Source organism: Cheilinus undulatus, linkage group 9 (genome assembly GCF_018320785.1).
Source record: "Cheilinus undulatus linkage group 9, ASM1832078v1, whole genome shotgun sequence".
Lineage (NCBI taxonomy): Eukaryota > Metazoa > Chordata > Actinopteri > Labriformes > Labridae > Cheilinus > Cheilinus undulatus.
This window is the reverse complement of record NC_054873.1, coordinates 51,786,951-51,809,542: the sequence shown is the minus strand read 5'-3', so window position 1 is coordinate 51,809,542 and position 22,592 is coordinate 51,786,951. Positions and strand designations below refer to the sequence as shown.

At 42.6% G+C, this 22,592-nt stretch overlaps 1 protein-coding gene and 1 long non-coding RNA gene across 3 annotated transcripts; one reads left to right on the top strand and one right to left on the bottom strand.

Annotated features, from left to right (window-relative positions):
- The first annotated feature begins 4,825 nt into the window (after positions 1-4,825).
- LOC121514742 lies at positions 4,826-7,258 on the top strand. Its single transcript, XR_005992326.1, has 2 exons — positions 4,826-6,460; positions 6,697-7,258. It is a non-coding gene; the product is annotated as an uncharacterized LOC121514742 (long non-coding RNA).
- On the bottom strand, positions 6,512-22,448 carry LOC121514741 (uncharacterized protein C11orf24-like). Of its 2 annotated transcripts, XM_041795025.1 has the most exons (4): positions 22,343-22,445; positions 17,120-17,236; positions 11,622-11,918; positions 6,512-10,765 (listed from the first exon to the last, which is right to left on the bottom strand). In XM_041795025.1, the coding sequence occupies exons 3-4, from the start codon at positions 11,773-11,775 to the stop codon at positions 9,708-9,710; spliced, it is 1,212 nt and encodes a 403-aa protein (XP_041650959.1). In that variant the 5' UTR covers positions 11,776-11,918; positions 17,120-17,236; positions 22,343-22,445; the 3' UTR covers positions 6,512-9,707. The 2 variants fall into 2 exon arrangements, with proteins under 2 accessions (XP_041650959.1, XP_041650961.1); XM_041795027.1 differs by lacking the exon at positions 17,120-17,236 and having other exon boundaries at positions 22,343-22,448.
- Between the last annotated feature and the right edge of the window lie 144 nt (positions 22,449-22,592).

Below are 22,592 nucleotides of genomic sequence, written 5' to 3'. Positions count from 1 at the left end.
TTTCTAAATTTGTAATATTCTTGAAATCACAGATTTAGAACAGCCAACTTCTCCTGCTGTGGTTGACAGGGTCATCCCTTTGGCCTTCATCTGGACAACCTGCTGCCGGAGGGTTTTAGTCACTTTAGAACGGCTCACTATCTTGTGAAGTCAGTGAAATCTGGAAGTTAGACTGCCAGTTAAACAGGGTTTGTCAGATAAGTAAGGAGATTAGCACCAGGTGCCAGGCTATCAGCGATTACTGGGAGGTATCTGAAAGTGTTCTCTAATTTTGATCAGCGTTCTTTTTAAATATTTCATTTAAGTTTTTTATACTGTGCTTCACATTATATGCACACATGCAATATGCTTAAAATCCTGCTCTTTTACTCGTGTCTGGATCATTTTACAACAGGGCGATTCAGAGAACCTGAAATGTAGGAAATTGTGGATTGTTCTCTAATTTTGATCTCCAGTGTGAGCGTGTTTCCTAAAACCTACCGCTGATCTCTGTGATCATCTTTTCCCTCAAACAGGAAGTTTCCATCAAACCTGAACGGCTCATGAACGCTGATGTCTGGACTCTCCTGCAGCGCCACCATGTGGCCTCATGTGTCTGATGTTTGACTACATTTCTGAAGTCTGTTCCCATGATCCTTGGCTGTCCATGTGTTTATTTAGCAGATGTTAGCACAGACCGAGCTAACACGGTGAACCTGTTTAACATCAACATGTCAACATGATCTCTGCTAACAGCCGTTACCTGTAAAACAGCATCATTAGCCACGCCCACTCTGTCTGTGGTTGGCAGGTGAAGATGTGAAGCAGCACCTTCAGGTTAAAACAGCCGTGAAACAATTATTTATATGTCATCAGTTAAAACTAGAGGTGGAACAGTTCAGACCACGGATCGGACCCTGGTTTAGGGGTCACTGTTTCGGACCCTGGTTTATGGGTCACGTTTCAGACCCTGGTTTAGGGGTCATGCATTGGCCCTGGTTTATGGGTCACAGTTTCGGACCCTGGTTTATGGGTCACGGATGGACCCTGGTTTATGGGTCACGTTTCAGACCCTGGTTTAGGGGTCACGGATCGGACCCTAGTTTAGGGGTCACAGTTTCGGACCCTGGTTTATGGGTCACGGATGGACCCTGGTTTAGGGGTCACAGTTTCAGACCCTGGTTTATGGGTCACGTTTCAGACCCTGGTTTAGGGGTCATGGATTGGCCCTGGTTTATGGGTCACAGTTTCGGACCCTGGTTTAGGGGTCACGGATGGACCCTGGTTTATGGGTCACAGTTTCAGACCCTGGTTTAGGGGTCATGGATTGGCCCTGGTTTATGGGTCACGTTTCAGACCCTGGTTTAGGGGTCACGGATGGACCCTGGTTTATGGGTCACAGTTTCGGACCCTGGTTTATGGGTCATGTTTCAGACCCTGGTTTAGGGGTCATGGATTGGCCCTGGTTTATGGGTCACGTTTCAGACCCTGGTTTAGGGGTCATGGATTGGCCCTGGTTTATGGGTCACGTTTCAGACCCTGGTTTAGGGGTCACGGATGGACCCTGGTTTATGGGTCACAGTTTCGGACCCTGGTTTATGGGTCATGTTTCAGACCCTGGTTTAGGGGTCACAGATTGGACCCTGGTTTATGGGTCACAGATGGACCCTGGTTTATGGGTCACGTTTCAGACCCTGGCTTAGAGGTCACGGTCCAGACCCTGGTTTAAAGGTCACAGTTAGAACCCTGGTGTAGGTTTAACAGTTTTGGTCCCTGGTTTAGGGGTCATGGATCTGGCCTAGGTTTAGGGGTCATGGATCTGGCCTAGGTTTAGGGGTCATGGCTCTGACCTAGGTTTAGGGGTCATGGATCTGGCCTAGGTTTAGGGGTCATGGATCTGGCCTAGGTTTAGGGGTCATGGCTCTGACCTAGGTTTAGGGGTCATGGCTCTGACCTAGGTTTAGGGGTCATGGCTCTGGCCTAGGTTTAGGGGTCATGGATCTGGCCTAGGTTTAGGGGTCATGGCTCTGACCTAGGTTTAGGGGTCATGGCTCTGACCTAGGTTTAGGGGTCATGGATCTGGCCTAGGTTTAGGGGTCATGGCTCTGACCTAGGTTTAGGGGTCATGGCTCTGACCTAGGTTTAGGGGTCATGGATCTGGCCTAGGTTTAGGGGTCATGGCTCTGACCTAGGTTTAGGGGTCATGGCTCTGACCTAGGTTTAGGGGTCATGGCTCTGATGTCGGGTTGGTTCATTGATTAAATCAGAGATTTCCTCCCTTACCGTATCTTTTCACCAACATCAGTGCAGCTGTAGTTTGTTCGTCTAGTGCTACAGCAGAGACGTGTTAGCACTCCTGTTAGGAGTTAGCGGTCTCCTGACCGCCTCGGCACCGATTTATTCCCTGAGAAGCTCCGGCGAGAACAATCTACAGCAGCAGGAGCCTATCAGCTTCAGAGGAACATGTGCACGTTGTCATGTGTTGCTCTGATTGGACCGTCTAAAACCAGAGCAGAGACGAGGGAGAGGACAGGAGGTCTCACTCCTCTAGAGGGAGCTCACATCTTCTTCATGTGTTTGGTAGACTCCGTCCTCTTCTTCGTTGGTGCTTTAACTTAGCCAACACTAATGAATATAACTGATGGTTAATACTGCCACATTTGTTTATCTTTTTAAATAGTTCAGACCTATTTGTCATGTGATTACATGCACCAAAGCACGACTCCCGGACCGTCACGCCCCCAGCTCAGCCAGAGTCAAGCTCAACACATCGACACACGTGTTGCTCTGGAGCCGAGGTCAAGCTCAACGGCTGCCCTACTACCCACCAGGACTCACTGGTCGTAGGAGTGACTCCTAGTCCCGCCTCTCTCTCCAGCTGTCCTATCAGAATAAAGGCATGAAGCCCTCATAGACAATATGATGTGAGTGTTATGACGCCTGCTGTGACTGAAACGTTCTGTTAAAACTCCAGAAATGAAAGAATTCCTCTCTGAAAACTGCTGATCATGTCTGAGGGAACAGAAAATTCTGCGTGTTATTCCTTTAAACCTGATCCCTGCAGATGACTGTGTGGTCTGTGTGGCTCGCCGTGCTAACGCACCGCCTGGCGTGCTGCTGTCTTTGTTGTGGGTTTGTTGGCAGCGAGGAAAGTGTTTTCTAACGCAGATCCGTCAGGGAGGAGAGACCAGGAACACGCCACGGACCACATGGAGACTATCAGGGAGGAGGTCATGTGGTCAGATCATGTGACCGTCTCTGTCTGTACTCCTGGAACAGTCAGTCTCTCATCCTTCTCAGGTTGATACCATGAAGACAAAAAACCTGGGACAGGTATTTAGGGTTTGGGGTAAAGCTCCAGATTTAGAACGTTTGAACCCTCCTGTCTCCTCCTCGTTTGTTTCTGCGCTGAAGACTGAACCTCCAACAGTCAGAGAGAATATCTCCCTCAAACATGTGATCAATCTGAGCTCCAGTCTTCTGGTTTGATTCAGAACATTTCACAAATGTTGAGCTTTAATCTTTTCTGTAAGGACTGAAACATGTTTGTGTTTCTGAGCCTCAGGGCCACCGTAGAAATCAGCGTTTGGAGGTAAAAGTGAGGTAATTCCACATCCTTACGCTCCTCTCTGAGCCAAACCTGCCGGTAAACACGCCTGTGTGCTTTACAAGCGAGCGCTTTCCCGTCTGATTAGCGAGAAACAACCAATAAAAATATTTCTGCCTTTACTAAGACGAGCAGGAGCCATGCTGGAGCAGACTCCCCGAGGCCGAGGAGGAGCGCTGAGAAATGTGGCGAGCAGATCGATGAACGGCTGACGCTCAGACACAGCGCACGCTGGCTACGAACGCTCCGCTCTGAGCGCCAATCAATGACTGAGATCAGAAATACTACTGCAGCGCCATGAATTAAACATCACGGCCAATCAATGCTCGCCAATCATTGATCAACTCTCAGAAAACACATCAGCTTCATCTTTGCATTAATAATGCTCTGAAAACAGAAAAAACCCCAATAAAACCAGTTTAAACACATCAGAGAGGGAAAACCACTGACTTTGACTGACGGACTTAAACTGACAGACTTTAACTGCCAGAGTTTAACTGACGGACTTTAACTGACGGACTTTAACTGCCAGAGTTTAACTGCCGGACTTTAACTGACAGACTTTAACTGCCAGAGTTTAACTGCCAGAGTTTAACTGACGGACTTTAACTGACGGACTTTAACTGACGGACTTTAACTGCCAGAGTTTAACTGACGGACTTTAACTGACGGACTTTAACTGCCAGAGTTTAACTGCCAGAGTTTAACTGACGGACTTTAACTGCCAGAGTTTAACTGCCGGACTTTAACTGACAGACTTTAACTGACGGACTTTAACTGCCGGACTTTAACTGACAGACTTTAACTGACGGACTTTAACTGCCAGAGTTTAACTGACGGACTTTAACTGACGGACTTTAACTGACGGACTTTAACTGCCAGAGTTTAACTGACGGACTTTAACTGCCAGAGTTTAACTGCCGGACTTTAACTGACGGACTTTAACTGACGGACTTTAACTGCCAGAGTTTAACTGACGGACTTTAACTGACGGACTTTAACTGCCAGAGTTTAACTGCCGGACTTTAACTGCCGGACTTTAACTGCCAGAGTTTAACTGACGGACTTTAACTGACGGACTTTAACTGACGGACTTTAACTGCCTGACGTTTACTTCCCCTCGTGGAACACCAAAGAAAACTCCCTCTGGAGGTAAAATGTCCTGTAAAGGTAAAAACCGTTGCTCTCAGCACGCTTCAGTATTTGTTAACAGACACAGAGAAATGCATCTTTTTTTTTTAAAGAAAACAAACTTTTTAATGACATCAAATTAAAGACATGAGAATGAAGACAAAATGTTTAGGTCCAACAGCAGAACCTGACTCCTCATAGAACAGTCATTTTCATCAGGGTGAGCTCTCAGGTCCACCTGGATCTCTGTCTGTCACGTCTATAATGGCTTTATGTTCCCCTTGGCTTTTTCAATAATAATGTGCTTCAGTTCTTATTTGGCAAAAGTCCATCAAACACAAACACTAGGAAGAAAAATATGAAAAAAAAAAAGCTGGTCAGAGAAAGTAAAGGCTACCGTTTGATCCAGTCTGAAGGTTTGAGTTGAGTTTCTGTTTGAAACATCACAAAAACAACAAAAAAACCATCATGGACAGAACATTGCTATAATCCTTAAATTATTCTAACAGTCTCAAAGAGAACCTTCTCCTTGTTCTGTGGAATGTTCTGGACACTTTAACCCTCACAGTCTGAAGTTTAGTCATTCATGAAGAGCAGAAACAACTTCATCAACAAAAACAACTGAGATTTTCTAGGGATGCCCTGACTGGTGGGAACCCTGATCAACTAGTCTGCTGTAGAAGCATGTTGTTGACTGAATAAAGATGGCCTCTGTGCTCCTTTTATCAGGGTACACTGCCACCTGGTGGAGGTTGGATGTATTACAGAGCTCAGTAGATGGACCAACAGCTAATCCAGCTCATACAGCTCATATAAAGGATTCAGATCTCCATCACTTTTTCAGTTTTCCTCTATTTCATCCTGATGCTACAGCTGATAATTTTTTTTTTTTTAATTCTCATTAATCTCACTCAGGGCCCGCCATGACGTCCTGAATTTAAACGACTGAAGCACCAGGATGAAACAAACCTGAAAACAGTGAAGGAGGTCTGAATACTGAGTTTTATAAATATGATCAGTATCAGCCAATCATGTAGCAGAAACACATGATCAGGGCATCCCTAAAAATTCACCCACAAATGGAACACAAGTCCTAGATTTAAGAATAACAGGGACGTGTTCAGGAATGATAAGAGGACGAGTGGAATATAAAATATGAAACAAAAACATAAGACCTGAAGCTACATCAACTGTAGAAATGTGTCTGGACTAAATATAAGACAATAACACGGTGAGTAGGAGACATCAAACATCCAATAATACATTCACCTTGTGCAAAAATATATTGAAATAAAGATCTAGTATGGCCCTGTTTCCCATCATTCATTGCATGTGTGCAAAAGCAGCAGAAATACCTCTATGGCACGTTAATGAAAGCTTGAGGAGCAATGACGGTGAAATTCAGACAAAGCTTTAGAGAAACAGACAGGAAATACTCAGCTTCATCTTAGAGGGTTTAAAGTCAGCCGTTAACTACAGTAGACTTCTGAGGAGGGGTTGGCCTTCAGTGCATTTAATTATCATCAGATAAACATACAAATCATCATCCTATAAAGCCTATGAAACATTCCACCCTTGCCATTAAAGACAAGGTCATCCTATAAAGCCTATGAAACATTCCACCCTTGACATTAAAGACGAGGTCATTCTATAAAGCCTATGAAACATTCCACCCTTGACATTAAAGACGAGGTCATTCTATAAAGCCTATGAAACATTCCAACCTTGACTTTAAAAGATGAGGTCATCCTATAAAGTCTATGATAAACATACAAATCATCATACTATAAAGCCTATGAAACATTCCACCCTTGCCATTAAAGACAAGGTCATCCTATAAAGCCTATGAAACATTCCACCCTTGACATTAAAGACGAGGTCATTCTATAAAGCCTATGAAACATTCCACCCTTGACATTAAAGACGAGGTCATTCTATAAAGCCTATGAAACATTCCAACCTTGACTTTAAAAGATGAGGTCATCCTATAAAGTCTATGAAACATTCCACCCTTGCCATTAAAGACGAGGTCATCCTATAAAGCCTATGAAACATTCCACCCTTGCCATTAAAGACAAGGTCATCCTATAAAGCCTATGAAACATTCCACCCTTGACATTAAAGACGAGTTCATCCTATAAAGCCTATGAAACATTCCAACCTTGACTTTAAAAGATGAGGTCATCCTATAAAGTCTATAAAACATTCCAACCTTGACTTTTAAAGATGAGGTCATCCTATAAAACCTATGAAACATTCCACGCTTGACATTAAAGACGAGGTCATCCTATAAAACCTATGAAACATTCCAACCTTGACTTTAAAAGATGAGGTCATCCTCTAAAGTCTATGAAACATTCGACCCTTGACATTAAAGACGAGGTCATCCTAAAAAACCCATAAAGCATTCCAACCTTGACTTTAAAAGATGAGGTCATCCTATAAAACCTATGAAACATTCCAACCTTGACTTTAAAAGATGAGGTCATCCTATAAAGTCTATGAAACATTCCAACCTTGACTTTAAAAGATGAGGTCATCCTATAAAACCTATGAAACATTCCAACCTTGACTTTAAAAGATGAGGTCATCCTATAAAACCTATGAAACATTCCAACCTTGACTTTAAAAGATGAGGTCATCCTATAAAGTCTATGAAACATTCCACCCTTGACTTTAAAAGATGAGGTCATCCTATAAAACCTATGAAACATTCCACCCTTGACTTTAAAAGATGAGGTCATCCTATAAAACATATGAAACATTCCAACCTTGACTTTAAAAGATGAGGTCATCCTATAAAGTCTATGAAACATTCCACTCTTGCCTTTTGCATGTAGGCCAGTCTAGGCCCCGCCCTCTTTCACTGTGAAGCCATGCTGTTGTAACTTAGGCGGAATGTGTCTTGGTCCTGTTTTGCTGAAATATTCTCGATGACCAATTTCAAATTAACGTTCCTACCAGTGGAATGTTCTGGAATGTTCCACAGTTTCCCAGTCTTTCCATACCTTGATGATTTCATCTCGTTTAGTGCGGGCTCTGAACCAGCCCTGGAACTGGATTGGTGGAAAGCGTTGAGAAAACCGTAGAGAGTGAATCTTTATCTGTCTGTGTTAGTCTGACTTTGGAAAACGTGATTTAGTTTTACAGTTTAAAGGTCCAGTTCTAATCATACTAACACGATAACTGAGTTTTTCTTTCTGCACATAAACGCTCTGACTGAGATAAACTTAGTAACGTGTAGACTCGACACTCTCTCTCTAGTTGGGGTTCGTGTGTTTTCTGGCCCTTCAACGACATCTGGAGAAACTTTCTGCAGAAAGATGAAAATACATCTTCCAGAGTTTTCAGCTGGCAGGACGATGGAGTGAAATGTTTCTGGGAAATCTTTGTACTTCTATGGACCCGGGATTTTTTTCCACATGGAGATTTACTCCGATTTCAAAGAAGCTCGATCACATCGAGCTCTTTGGGCTGGAAGATCAGAACTTTCCAGGGGTGGGCTGATGCTATTTTTGGAAGCAGGAGTTTAGTATAATTCACCTGAAATGTCTGTATGACGGTTTTAATCCTGTAATCAGTCAAAGATTGATCACTGAGGCTGATTTAGAAGTCACTGACTACAGATAGAACAGGAGGATTTTTAATGTGGATTTGTAGGCAGAGATCTGACCTGAGGGAGCTCAGACACTCAGGATGGTTCTCTTGATTTGGCACGAGCAAAAGAAGTCCAACTCTGAACATTCAGAGGAAGTGTCAGTGTTAGAAACAGACCAGTAACAGCGTGTCCTAACAGATATCCAAACTGTCTGCATCTGTCAGAGATTTAAGTCTCTGCCTTGTGAATTTAAGTTCTCACCTGGAAATGTAGCGCTTTTATTCTGAAGGTGGAAAAACAGAAGTACGTGTTTTTGTGTTGTTAAAACTCAGACAATGTTGAGCTGAATATTTTTGCACCCCTGTCTTCACTTTGTCAAACAAGCTTACAGCTTTATGAGAGGAAAGAGGGAAAATTGAGAAAATCCTCCTATGGGACACTCCAAAAACCTCGCCAGTGTCCACTGTTCCTGTCCATTTCAGCATGGCAACAGAACGGCCAATAGGAACAGACTGATGGGTTTAAACGGTTCAGAGATTGTGGAACTGCTGGACTAAATTTGAGATTTTCTACCAATCTCCCCCTGATGCTGGCTGTCCTTTCAGAAAAGTGGGCGGAGCTGATGAGGAGCGAGGGAAACGCAGCTTCACTAACATTCCGTCCTCTGGCTTTAATGATGTCATGCTTTACAGCCCATAAAACATTCCACACTTGTCTGTTGCATGTAGGCCAGTCTAGGCCTCTTTCACTGTGAAGCCATGCTGTTGTAACTTCTGTCGAATGTGTCTTAGCCTTGTTTTGTTGAAATGTGCTTGACAACTAATCACCAATTAACTTCCTACCTCTGGAATGTTCCACAATTTTCCCAGTCCTTCCATGTCCCTGTCCTAAGTTTTATGAAAGTGTCACAGATTCAGATTCATTTTGAGCTTCTTGAGATGTTAATTTTACTTTTTAAACCCTTGTGGTTGCTGCTCAGTGTTTCATTGGGCTTCATTGCTAAAGAGCTGTTAGGACGCTTAGCAGGACTAAAATATAGAGTCGCCGATTCCTGTTTGCATGGCGTGCTGTTAGGACACTTAGCGGGACTATAATATAGAGTCGCCAACTTTTCTGCATGGCGTGCTGTGAGGACACGCTGTTCCCCATCCATCATTAATGCTCTTTTGCAGTTAGGACACATTTATGGCACGATAAAGTTAAACTCTAACATTCAACCCTTTAAAGGAAAAAAACAAAGTGTCAAAGTGAGCTGTTAGAGAGTTCATCAGGAGTAAGCTGACCAATCAGAGGCACAGGATCAGCACCGTGGCACCAAACAGTCAACCCTCCATTCCTTGTTCTTTGAAACCAAGGACAGATAAACAATCCCTTCCTGTTGTGCTTCCTCCCTCACACCCCAGAGTCAGTGTACATGCCGTTGATCAGGTAGTCCACCTGTGTGTAGTCCTTCCTCCTGTAGCTCTCGTAGGCTTGCGTAACAAAAACCGCCACCGTCACCAGGAAGAAGAGCAAGCCAAAGAGCAGGACGGCGAGCAAAGACGCCGTATCCACCAGCTTTCTGGTCAGAGCCGATCCTGCTACATCTACAACGCCGTTCCCTTGCCGCATTCCCTCGTCACGATGGCTGGTTGGAGTGACGGTAGCCGGTCCTGTGGGTGGCGAGGTCTTCTGGATCTGTGGTGTCCTGGTGCTTGAGGAGTTTGGCTGTGGCATGGCGACTGAACCGGTGGTTGCTTTAGGGCCAGGTGTTGCTGCAGATGTTGTGCTTTTAGAGGTTTTTGCTGTTGGCGTTGGTGAAGTTGTCGAGGTTGTAGAAGATGTTGCTGGAGGTGTCATTGGTGGCGAGGGTGTTGAATTTGCTGCAGAGGTCGTCTTCGTCGTTTGAGGCTGAGCTGCTGTTGTTTGTGGTGGGGATGATAGTGTCACTGGTTTTGTAGCTGAAGGTGCTGGAGCAAATGTTGTGACGTTTGTAGGTGGAGATGACATTGTAGACGCCGTCTGTGTTGTCAGTGTCGTTGTTGGTGTCGTTGTTGGTGTCGGTGTTGGTGTCGGTGTTGGTGTTGTTGTCGGTTTCGTTGTTGTTGTCGGTGTCGTTGTTGGTTTCGTTGTTGTTGTTGGTGCCGTCGGTTTCGTTGTTGTTGTCGGTGTCGGTTTCGTTGTTGGTTTCGTTGTTGTTGTCGGTGTCGATGTCGTCAGTGTTTTTGACGTTTCATTGCTGGTTGAGTCAATCTTTCCCTTCGTGGTCACATGAACCTGTTCAGTAGGCGGAGGGTCTGGTGCTGCTGGCTGTTGTTTGGTTGACGTGTTGGATAACGCTATTCCTTCCATTGCCTGTTTGGGTGGCGTTAAGGATGCTACAGTGTCGCCTGGTGAATTCTGGTTGGAGTTCCGACTGCTCTGTGGCAGAGACATGGTCTCAACATGATCATGATCATCAACATGATCACCTGGAGGAGGAAGAACAAACAAAAACATGAGAATTTCTCAGCTCAACATCAGGATGGAAACTGTGAAATCGGCTCTTTAAGATGCACTTCTGAACACCTCGTATTCATATCTAAAGGTGTGTGCTCCTATAGAACAGTGTGGTTTCAGAAGCAAAAGTCTGTTCATTTTCTCCGTAGTAGATCTGATTATTAACCAGACTATCAGAATAACCGAGCAACACTGACCATGAGCTACCGTGGTATATGCTACTGAAGATTTCTGAGATTTCAACCTCTAGTCAAGACAAACATAGTTCATTCATGATCTCAGCCAAAAATACTACATTACCCACAATCCTCTAGTGTCTCTCTGATTGGTGGAGCTTGATTTTCAGCTGTGGGCTGCTACTAGAATGAGAAAGTGGGCGGTACCTGTAGAGCTCTGTAGTGTCAGCAGATAGCGCTACAAAGCTCCAGATCAGCCAATAGGATATGATCAAAATAACTGAGACGGTTTCAGCCAGTAGAGGGCAGTGGAGATTTTAACCCCTAATGTAGAACTAAACCTGCAGATCTGGACCCTGACAGGGGGGACTAGATCCACAGACAGAGGTGTATATCTGGATGAAGGTCTCTGAGGGTCTCTGAAGTCTACCTCTGCTCTGAAAGGAGAACAGTGTTTCACAGGGGTGTGGAGTTAAAGCCAGCTAACACCTTCACAGGTGAACTTCCCGTATGAAACACTGGATATGAAACCATCAAACCCCAGGCTGAGCTTCTGATCTAGATCTATGTCTTCACCTATGATGGGAGGAGAACATGCAGATGTTTCCTGAAATACTCATAAACCTATGCTGGTCAGGAGGGGAACCGTTACCTTGTATTGTGTTTGGGGGAGCCAGGAGGTTGCCAGGATCAGGGTCCTTCCTCGAGGTCACCGTGGAGGAGGAGTGAGAGAGGAGGAGGAGCAGGCCGAGGAGGTGAAGACACACCCAAGGACTCGACTGAACCGTGGAGGGAACCGGGGACATGGCGGGCTGAGGAGGGGGGGTCGGCCACACCCACTGTCACATACACTACCTCAGAGAAACAGACTCACATAGACGCAGAGAGAGACGACACACAAACATGCACGCAACGAGAGAGGGGGGAGAAGATGGCGTCTGCTCTGCACCTACGGAAAGAACAGCAGAGACACCGTCATGTTCCAGGGGCCGTGTTAGTGGCCCCTCATGATCTACGGCAGAGACACCATCATGTTCCAGGGGCCGTGTTAGTGGCCCCTCATGATCTACGGCAGAAACACCGTCATGTTCCAGGGGCCGTGTTAGTGGCCCCTCATGATCTACGGCAGAGACACTGTCATGTTCCAGGGGCCGTGTTAGTGGCCCCTCATGATCTACGGCAGAAACACCATCATGTTCCAGGGGCCGTGTTAGTGGCCCCTCATGATCTACGGCAGAGACACCGTCATGTTCCAGGGGCCGTGTTAGTGGCCCCTCATGATCTACGGCAGAGACACTGTCATGTTCCAGGGGCCGTGTTAGTGGCCCCTCATGATCTACGGCAGAGACACTGTCATGTTCCAGGGGCCGTGTTAGTGGCCCCTCATGATCTACGGCAGACACCGTCATGTTCCAGGGGCCGTGTTAGTGGCCCTCACGATCTAAACAGAAGAGACACTGTCATGTTCCAGGGGCCGTGTTAGTGGCCCCTCACGATAAACAGAAGAGACACTGTCATGTTCCAGGGGCCGTGTAAGTGGCCCCTCATGATCTACGGCAGAGACACCGTCATGTTCCAGGGGCCGTGTTAGTGGCCCCTCATGATCTACGGCAGAGACACTGTCATGTTCCAGGGGCCGTGTTAGTGGCCCCTCATGATCTACGGCAGAAACACCGTCATGTTCCAGGGGCCGTGTTAGTGGCCCCTCACGATAAACAGAAGAGACACTGTCATGTTCCAGGGGCCGTGTAAGTGGCCCCTAACGATAAACAGAAGAGACACTGTCATGTTCCAGGGGCCGTGTTAGTGGCCCCTCATGATCTACGGCAGAAACACCGTCATGTTCCAGGGGCCGTGTTAGTGGCCCCTCATGATCTACGGCAGAAACACCGTCATGTTCCAGGGGCCGTGTTAGTGGCCCCTCATGATAAACAGAAGAGACACTGTCATGTTCCAGGGGCCGTGTTAGTGGCCCCTCATGATAAACAGAAGAGACACTGTCATGTTCCAGGGGCCGTGTTAGTGGCCCCTCATGATAAACACAAGAGACACTGTCATGTTCCAGGGGCCGTGTTAGTGGCCCCTCATGATCTACGGCAGAGACACTGTCATGTTCCAGGGGCCGTGTTAGTGGCCCCTCATGATCTACGGCAGAAACACCGTCATGTTCCAGGGGCCGTGTTAGTGGCCCCTCATGATCTACGGCAGAGACACTGTCATGTTCCAGGGGCCGTGTTAGTGGCCCCTCATGATCTACGGCAGAAACACCATCATGTTCCAGGGGCCGTGTTAGTGGCCCCTCACGATAAACAGAAGAGACACTGTCATGTTCCAGGGGCCGTGTTAGTGGCCCCTCATGATCTACGGCAGAAACACCATCATGTTCCAGGGGCCGTGTTAGTGGCCCCTCACGATAAACAGAAGAGACACCGTCATGTTCCAGGGGCCGTGTTAGTGGCCCCTCATGATAAACACAAGAGACACTGTCATGTTCCAGGGGCCGTGTTAGTGGCCCCTCATGATCTCAGAGAACATGTTCCAGGGGCCGTGTTAGTGGCCCCTCATGATCTACGGCAGAGACACCATCATGTTCCAGGGGCCGTGTTAGTGGCCCCTCATGATCTACGGCAGAGACACTGTCATGTTCCAGGGGCCGTGTTAGTGGCCCCTCATGATCTACGGCAGAAACACCGTCACGTTCCAGGGACCGTGTTAGTGGCCCCTCACGATAAACAGAAGAGACACTGTCATGTTCCAGGGGCCGTGTTAGTGGCCCCTCATGATAAACACAAGAGACACTGTCATGTTCCAGGGGCCGTGTAAGTGGCCCCTCATGATCTACGGCAGAGACACTGTCATGTTCCAGGGGCCGTGTTAGTGGCCCCTCATGATCTACGGCAGAAACACCGTCATGTTCCAGGGGCCGTGTTAGTGGCCCCTCATGATCTACGGCAGAAACACCGTCATGTTCCAGGGGCCGTGTTAGTGGCCCCTCATGATCTACGGCAGAAACACCGTCATGTTCCAGGGGCCGTGTTAGTGGCCCCTCATGATCTACAGCAGAGACACCGTCATGTTCCAGGGGCCGTGTTAGTGGCCCCTCATGATCTACAGCAGAGACACCGTCATGTTCCAGGGGCCGTGTTAGTGGCCCCTCATGATCTACGGCAGAAACACCGTCATGTTCCAGGGGCCGTGTTAGTGGCCCCTCATGATGAACGACTGGTATCCTTCATCAGACCGAAACAGAAGAACTACCAAAGTACCCACTAACATTCCATCCTCTGCCTTAAAGATGTCATATAAACTAATAAAACATTCCATCCTCTGCCTTAAAGATGTCATATAAACTAATAAAACATTCCATCCTCTGCCTTAAAGATGTCATATAAACTAATAAAAAATATTCCATCCTCTGCCATCAAAGATGTCATATAAACTAATAAAACATTCCATCCTCTGCCTTAAAGATGTCATATAAACTAATAAAACATTCCACCCTCTGCCTTAAAGATGTCATATAAACTAATAAAACATTCCATCCTCTGCCTTAAAGATGTCATATAAACTAATAAAACATTCCATCCTCTTCCTTAAAGACGTCATATAAACTAATACAACATTCCATCCTCTGCCTTTAAAGATGTCATATAAACTAATAAAACATTCCATCCTCCGACTTAAAGATGTCATATAAACTAATAAAACATTCCATCCTCTGCCTTAAAGATGTCATATAAACTAATAAAACATTCCATCCTCTGCCTTAAAGATGTCATATAAACTAATAAAACATTCCATCCTCTGCCTTAAAGATGTCATATAAACTAATAAAACATTCCATCCTCTGCCTTAAAGATGTCATATAAACTAATAATACATTCCATCCTCTGCCTTAACGATGTCATATAAACTAATAAAACATTCCATGCTCTGCCTTAAAGATGTCATATAAACTAATAAAACATTCCATCCTCTGCCTTTAAAGATGTCATATAAACTAATAAAACATTCCATCCTCTGCCTTAAAGATGTCATATAAACTAATAAAACATTCCATCCTCTGCCTTAAAGATGTCATATAAACTAATAATACATTCCATCCTCTGCCTTAACAATGTCATATAAACTAATAAAACATTCCATCCTCTGCCATCAATGATGTCATATAAACTAATAAAACATTCCATCCTCTGCCTTTAAAGATGTCATATAAACTAATAAAACATTCCATCCTCTGCCATCAAAGATGTCATATAAACTAATAAAACATTCCATTCACTGCCTTAAAGATGTCATATAAACTAATAAAACATTCCATGCTCTGCCTTAAAGATGTCATATAAACTAATAAAACATTCCATCCTCTGCCTTAACGATGTCATATAAACTAATAAAACATTCCATCCTCTGCCTTAAAGATGTCATATAAACTAATAAAACATTCCATCCTCTGCCTTAAAGATGTCATATAAACTAATAAAACATTCCATTCTCTGCCATCAAAGATGTCATATAAACTAATAAAACATTCCATCCTCTGCCTTAAAGATGTCATATAAACTAATAAAACATTCCATCCTCTGCCTTAAAGATGTCATATAAACTAATAAAACATTCCATCCTCTGCCTTAACGATGTCATATAAACTAATAAAACATTCCATGCTCTGCCTTAAAGATGTCATATAAACTAATAAAACATTCCATCCTCTGCCTTAAAGATGTCATATAAACTAAGCAAACATTCCATCCTCTGCCTTAACGATGTCATATAAACTAATAAAACATTCCATCCTCTGCCTTAACGATGTCATATAAACTAATAAAACATTCCATCCTCTGCCTTAAAGATGTTATTTAAACTAATAAAACATTCCATCCTCTGCCTTAAAGATGTCATATAAACTAATAAAACATTCCATCCTCTGCCTTAAAGATGTCATATTAACTAATAAAAAATATTCCATCCTCTGCCTTAAAGATGTCATATAAACTAATAAAACATTCCATCCTCTGCCTAAAAGATGTCATATAAACTAATAAAACATTCCATCCTCTGCCTTTAAAGAGTCATATAAACTAATAAAGCATTCCATCCTCTGCCTTAAAGATGTCATATAAACTAATAAAACATTCCATCCTCTGCCTTAAAGATGTCATATAAACTAAGCAAACATTCCATCCTCTGCCTTTAAAGATGTCATATAAACTAAAACATTCCATCCTCTGCCTTAAAGATGTCATATAAACTAATAATACATTCCATCCTCTGCCTTAACAATGTCATATAAACTAATAAAACATTCCATCCTCTAAAATCAATGATGTCATATAAACTAATATAACATTCCATCCTCTGCCTTTAAAGATGTCATATAAACTAATAAAACATTCCATCCTCTGCCATCAAAGATGTCATATAAACTAATAAAACATTCCATTCACTGCCTTAAAGATGTCATATAAACTAATAAAACATTCCATGCTCTGCCTTAAAGATGTCATATAAACTAATAAAACATTCCATCCTCTGCCTTAAAGATGTCATATAAACTAATAAAACATTCCATCCTCTGCCTTAAAGATGTCATATAAACTAATAAAACATTCCATCCTCTGCCTTAAAGATGTCATATAAACTAATAAAACATTCCATCCTCTGCCTTAACGATGTCATATAAACTAATAAAACATTCCATCCTCTGCCTTAAAGATGTCATATAAACTAATAAAACATTCCATCCTCTGCCTTAAAGATGTCATATAAACTAATAAAACATTCCATCCTCTGCCTTTAAAAAAACAAACGTTAGTTTTTCCAAGATTTCATACTTTGATGAGTTGTAAAACAACATTCTCTTGTTTTAAAGATTTTAAATGACTAATAGTAAGAGAGGGTTAATACAGGTAGAGGAGGAGCCATCTGTGAGGAAATACTGCCATCTAGTGTCTAAACAGAGCAGAGCATTATTCTGATGACTGATTATGATGGCATTCAGAATTTCTGTTATAGTCTAAAGAATGTAGCTTTGTAATGTCCATACTGAACGGTATACGGTAGCTAATGAAAGAATATAAAAAACGAGATGAGCTTAAGCACCAGGAGAAACCCATATATTAATGGTATTGGTTTAAAAAATGCACTAACAGAAAAGTCAATGTCTCTACAACACCAGGAAAATGTCATCCCACTGGAAGGCCTTCAGGAATTCTCATGGAACAAACATCCACTGGCAGAGAGCTCCGCTTGGTCCCTTTAAATTGTCTAATAGAAACAAAACCAGAGAATTACAAATTAAAACTTTACATGACTTTTATCCAGTGGGAGTTTATATCTGAAGATTTACTGATGCTGATAGACTTTGTAATTTTTTCAATATTGAACTGAAACCATAATCCACTCATTCTTCTGTTGTCCTCTCTGTCAGACATTTAAATTAAATCTCCTGTAAACCCGAAACTGTGATCAACACTGAAGTCAAGAATGTATTTTAAATATTAAGATAAAATCCTCTACCATTGTCAGCCTCTATTTCACATCCACAAATCTAAATTCTCAAACTCAGCTCCTCCCTTTAAATTATTTCTGATTAAATTTCAATGTTAAATTAAATATTTGAGTCTCTTGATTTAACCTCCAACAGAAAATCTATGTCAGCGATTTCAGTTTATACAGAACTGAGTCTGTATTTTCTTTTCTTTTCTTATTAAGTTATTAGCTAATTTATTATTTATTTCTTTAATGTTTGTTACTATCTGTGAACTCTCTCATGTTGTATGTTATTGTTATTGGCATGTCTGATATTTATAAGTGAATAGTTTTAATAAAAAATAAAAACCAAAAAAGGTTTCTATTTGACAAAAATATTAAAGTCACAGAGAAACTGATGGATTTCACTTTAGAGCTGCAGCAGAAACACCAAACGTGTAATAATCAGGAGTACTGTTTTTAAGGGTTAACTTTCTAAGATAATAGCAACAATAATTCTATGATCAGGGCTGATCCTGATAAAATAGTGCATAAGAAGTTGGAAAAAACAACATTCTTTTATTGTTAGTTATGTGTGCTGACATCAGTGGTCACAAACATGTCAGAGAAAGTCAGATTTTAGTTGTAACTAATATTTAATAGCATAAAAACAACTAAATGATCTTATCCACTGACCTGTCAGGGCCACCGTAGCAGGTGAACAGGTCCATCAGCATTAAACAGTCCTCAGATGTCATTATATCATTAAATAGAGACCACAGAGACCAGAGAGACCATAAAGACTACATAGAGACCTCACAGAGACCACATAGAAACCATAAAGACTACATAGAGACCACACAGAGACCACATAGAGACCATAAAGACTACATAGAGACCACACAGAGACCACATAGAAACCATAAAGACTACATAGAGACCACACAGAGACCACATAGAGACCATAAAGACTACATAGAGACCACACAGAGACCACATAGAGACCATAAAGACTACATAGAGACCACACAGAGACCACATAGAGACCATAAAGACTACATAGAGACCACACAGAGACCACATAGAAACCATAAAGACTACATAGAGACCACACAGAGACCACATAGAAACCATAAAGACTACATAGAGACCACACAGAGACCACTAAGAAACCATAAAGACTACATAGAGACCACACAGAGACCACATAGAAACCATAAAGACTACATAGAGACCACATAGAAACCATAAAGACTACATAGAGACCACACAGAGACCACATAGAAACCATAAAGACTACATAGAGACCACACAGAGACCAAATAGACTACATATAGACTACAAAGAGACCACACAGAGACCACATAGAAACCATAAAGACTACATAGAGACCACACAGAGACCACATAGAGACCATAAAGACTACATAGAGACCACACAGAGACCACATAGAAACCATAAAGACTACATAGAGACCACACAGAGACCACATAGAGACCATAAAGACTACATAGAGACCACACAGAGACCACATAGAAACCATAAAGACTACATAGAGACCACATAGAAACCATAAAGACTACATAGAGACCACACAGAGACCACATAGAAACCATAAAGACTACATAGAGACCACACAGAGACCACATAGAAACCATAGAGACTACAAAGAGACCATAAAGACTACATGGAGACCACACAGAGACCACATAGAGACCACACAGCGACCATAAAGACTACATAGAGACCATAAAGACTACATAGAGACCATAAAGACTACATAGAGACCACACAGAGACCACATAGAGACCACACAACGACCATAAAGACTACATAGAGACCATAAAGACTACATAGAGACCACACAGAGAACATAAAAACTACATAGAAACCATAAAGACTACATAGAGACCATAAAGACTACATAGAGACCACATAGAGAACATAAAGACTACATAGAAACCATAAAGACTACATAGAGACCATAAAGACTACATAGAGACCACATAGAGAACATAAAGACTACATAGAAACCATAAAGACTACATAGAGACCATGAAGACTACATAGAGACCACACAGAGACCACATAGAGACCACACAGCGACCACAAAGACTACATAGAGACCATAAAGACTACATAGAGACCACATAGAGAACATAAAGACTACATAGAAACCATAAAGACTACATAGAGACCATAAAGACTACATAGAGACCACACAGAGAACATAAAGACCACACAGAGACCATAAAGACTACATGGAGACCACACAGCGACCATAAAGACTACACAGAGACCATAAAGACTACATGGAGACCACACAGCGACCATAAAGACTACATAGAGACCATAAAGACTACATGGAGACCACACAGCGACCATAAAGACTACATAGAGACCATAAAGACTACATAGAGGCCATGGAGAGTCCATAGACATCATATAGAGACCATAAAGACTACATAGAGACCACACAGAGAACATAAAGACCACACAGAGACCGTAAAGACTACATAGAGACCATAAAGACTACATGGAGACCACACAGAGACCATAAAGACTACATAGAGCCCATAAAGACTACATAGAGACCACACAGAGACCACATAGAGACCACACAACGACCATAAAGACTACATAGAGACCATAAAGACTACATAGAGACCACACAGAGACCACTAAGAATACATAGAAACCATAAAGACTACATAGAGACCATAAAGACTACATAGAGACCACACAGAGAACATAAAGACCACACAGAGAGCATAAAGACTACATGGAGACCACACAGCGACCATAAAGACTACACAGAGACCATAAAGACTACATGGGGACCACACAGCGACCATAAAGACTACACAGAGACCATAAAGACTACATGGAGACCACACAGCGACCATAAAGACTACATGGAGACCATAAAGACTACATGGAGACCACACAGCGACCATGAAGACTAAATGGAGACCATAAAGACTACATGGAGACCACACAGCGACCATAAATACTACATAGAGACCACACAGAGAACGTAAAGACTACATAGAGACCATAAAGACTACATGGAGACCACACAGCGACCATAAAGACTACATAGAGACCATAAAGACTACATAGAGACCATAAAGACTACATAGAGACCACACAGAGAACATAAAGACCACACAGAGACCATAAAGACTACATGGAGACCACACAGCGACCATAAAGACTACATAGAGACCATAAAGACTACATGGAGACCATAAAGACTACATAGAGACCACACAGAGAACATAAAGACTACATAGAGACCATAAAGACTACATGGAGACCACACAGCGACCATAAAGACTACATAGAGCCATAAAGACTACATAGAGACTACACAGAGACCACACAGAGACCACATAGAGACCACACAGCGACCATAAAGACTACATAGAGACCATAAAGACTACATAGAAACCACACAGAGAACATAAAGACTACATAGAAACCATAAAGACTACATAGAGACCATAAAGACTACATAGAGACCACACAGAGAACATAAAGACTACATAGAAACCATAAAGACTACATAGAAACCATAAAGACTACATAGAGACCATGGAGAGTCCATAGACATCATATAGAGACCATAAAGACTACACAGAGATCAGGGATCAGACTGAGATCCAGGATCAGACTGAGACCTGCCCTGAATGTAAACAGTCAAAGGTCATGTCAGTCTGTGCCGACGTGGAGCAGAGCAGAGACTGTTTTTTTAGAACCAGACTCTACATTTAACCCTCTGTCACCATATTTAAAGCTTTATTTAACCCTCTGTCGCCATATTTAAAGCTTTATTTAACCCTCTGTCGCCATATTTAAAGCTTTATTTAACCCTCTGTCGCCATATTTAAAGCTTTATTTAACCCTCTGTCCCCATATTTAAAGCTTTATTTAACCCTCTGTCGCCATATTTAAAGCTTTATTTAACCCTCTGTCCCCATATTTAAAGCTTTATTTAACCCTCTGTCCCCATATTTAAAGCTTTATTTAACCCTCTGTCCCCATATTTAAAGCTTTATTTAACCCTCTGTCCCCATATTTAAAGCTTTATTTAACCCTCTGTCGCCATATTTAAAGCTTTATTTAACCCTCTGTCACCATATTTAAAGCTTTATTTAACCCTCTGTCACCATATTTAAAGCTTTATTTAACCCTCTGTCCCCATATTTAAAGCTTTATTTAACCCTCTGTCCCCATATTTAAAGCTTTATTTAACCCTCTGTCGCCATATTTAAAGCTTTATTTAACCCTCTGTCGCCATATTTAAGGCTTTATTTAACCCTCTGTCGCCATATTTAAGGCTTTATTTAACCCTCTGTCACCATATTTAAAGCTTTATTTAACCCTCTGTCGCCATATTTAAAGCTTTATTTAACCCTCTGTCGCCATATTTAAAGCTTTATTTAACCCTCTGTCACCATATTTAAAGCTTTATTTAACCCTCTGTCACCATATTTAAAGCTTTATTTAACCCTCTGTCGCCATATTTAAAGCTTTATTTAACCCTCTGGGATCATATCTACAGCTTCATTCAGACATTTTCTTCATAGTTCCGTTAACCCTTAGAGACAAACTCTGGAGATGACGGCCTGGTTCTAAAATCTTCTACCGGAAGTCTCCAACAGTCCTAAAGTTTTCCTCATACTGACTAAAACCCAGAACCAGGACAGACGTGTCCTATTATTGGCTGTTAATCCGGAGTGAAACCAGATCAGAGAACTAAAGTTAAAATCTCTGTGAAAACACTACCAGCCTAGCTAAAGCTATCACTTCCTGCTCCCGCCTTTTCCTCATCCGGGTTCTTTCGCTGTTGTCAGAATGGCGCTGTTAACGTTAGTGATTATTATTTCAGTCACTTACCTGAGAGTTAGAGATGAATTATTTAATCTGGAGAGGATCGGACGGTCTACTATCCAGTCTGAACTCCACACTCTGAGAGAAGCAGGAAGCTACTTCTTCGTTGGTTTAATTTCTGCTAGCGTCAACTCATCAGAGTCATCTTACCGCCCCCTGCAGGCCACGGTGTGCTAAAACAAGACTAAGATTAAAACAACCGGAATGAAAATATATATATATATATATATATATATATATATATATATATATATAT

Bases quoted from the DNA above. Each gene is read 5' to 3' on its own strand.
- LOC121514741 (XM_041795027.1), bottom strand. From the start codon at position 11,775: ATGTCCCCGGTTCCCTCCACGGTTCAGTCGAGTCCTTGGGTGTGTCTT. The intron at 10,766-11,621 runs GTAACGGTTCCC...TTCCTCCTCCAG, and splicing joins TCCCCCAAACACAATACAAG to GTGATCATGTTGATGATCAT.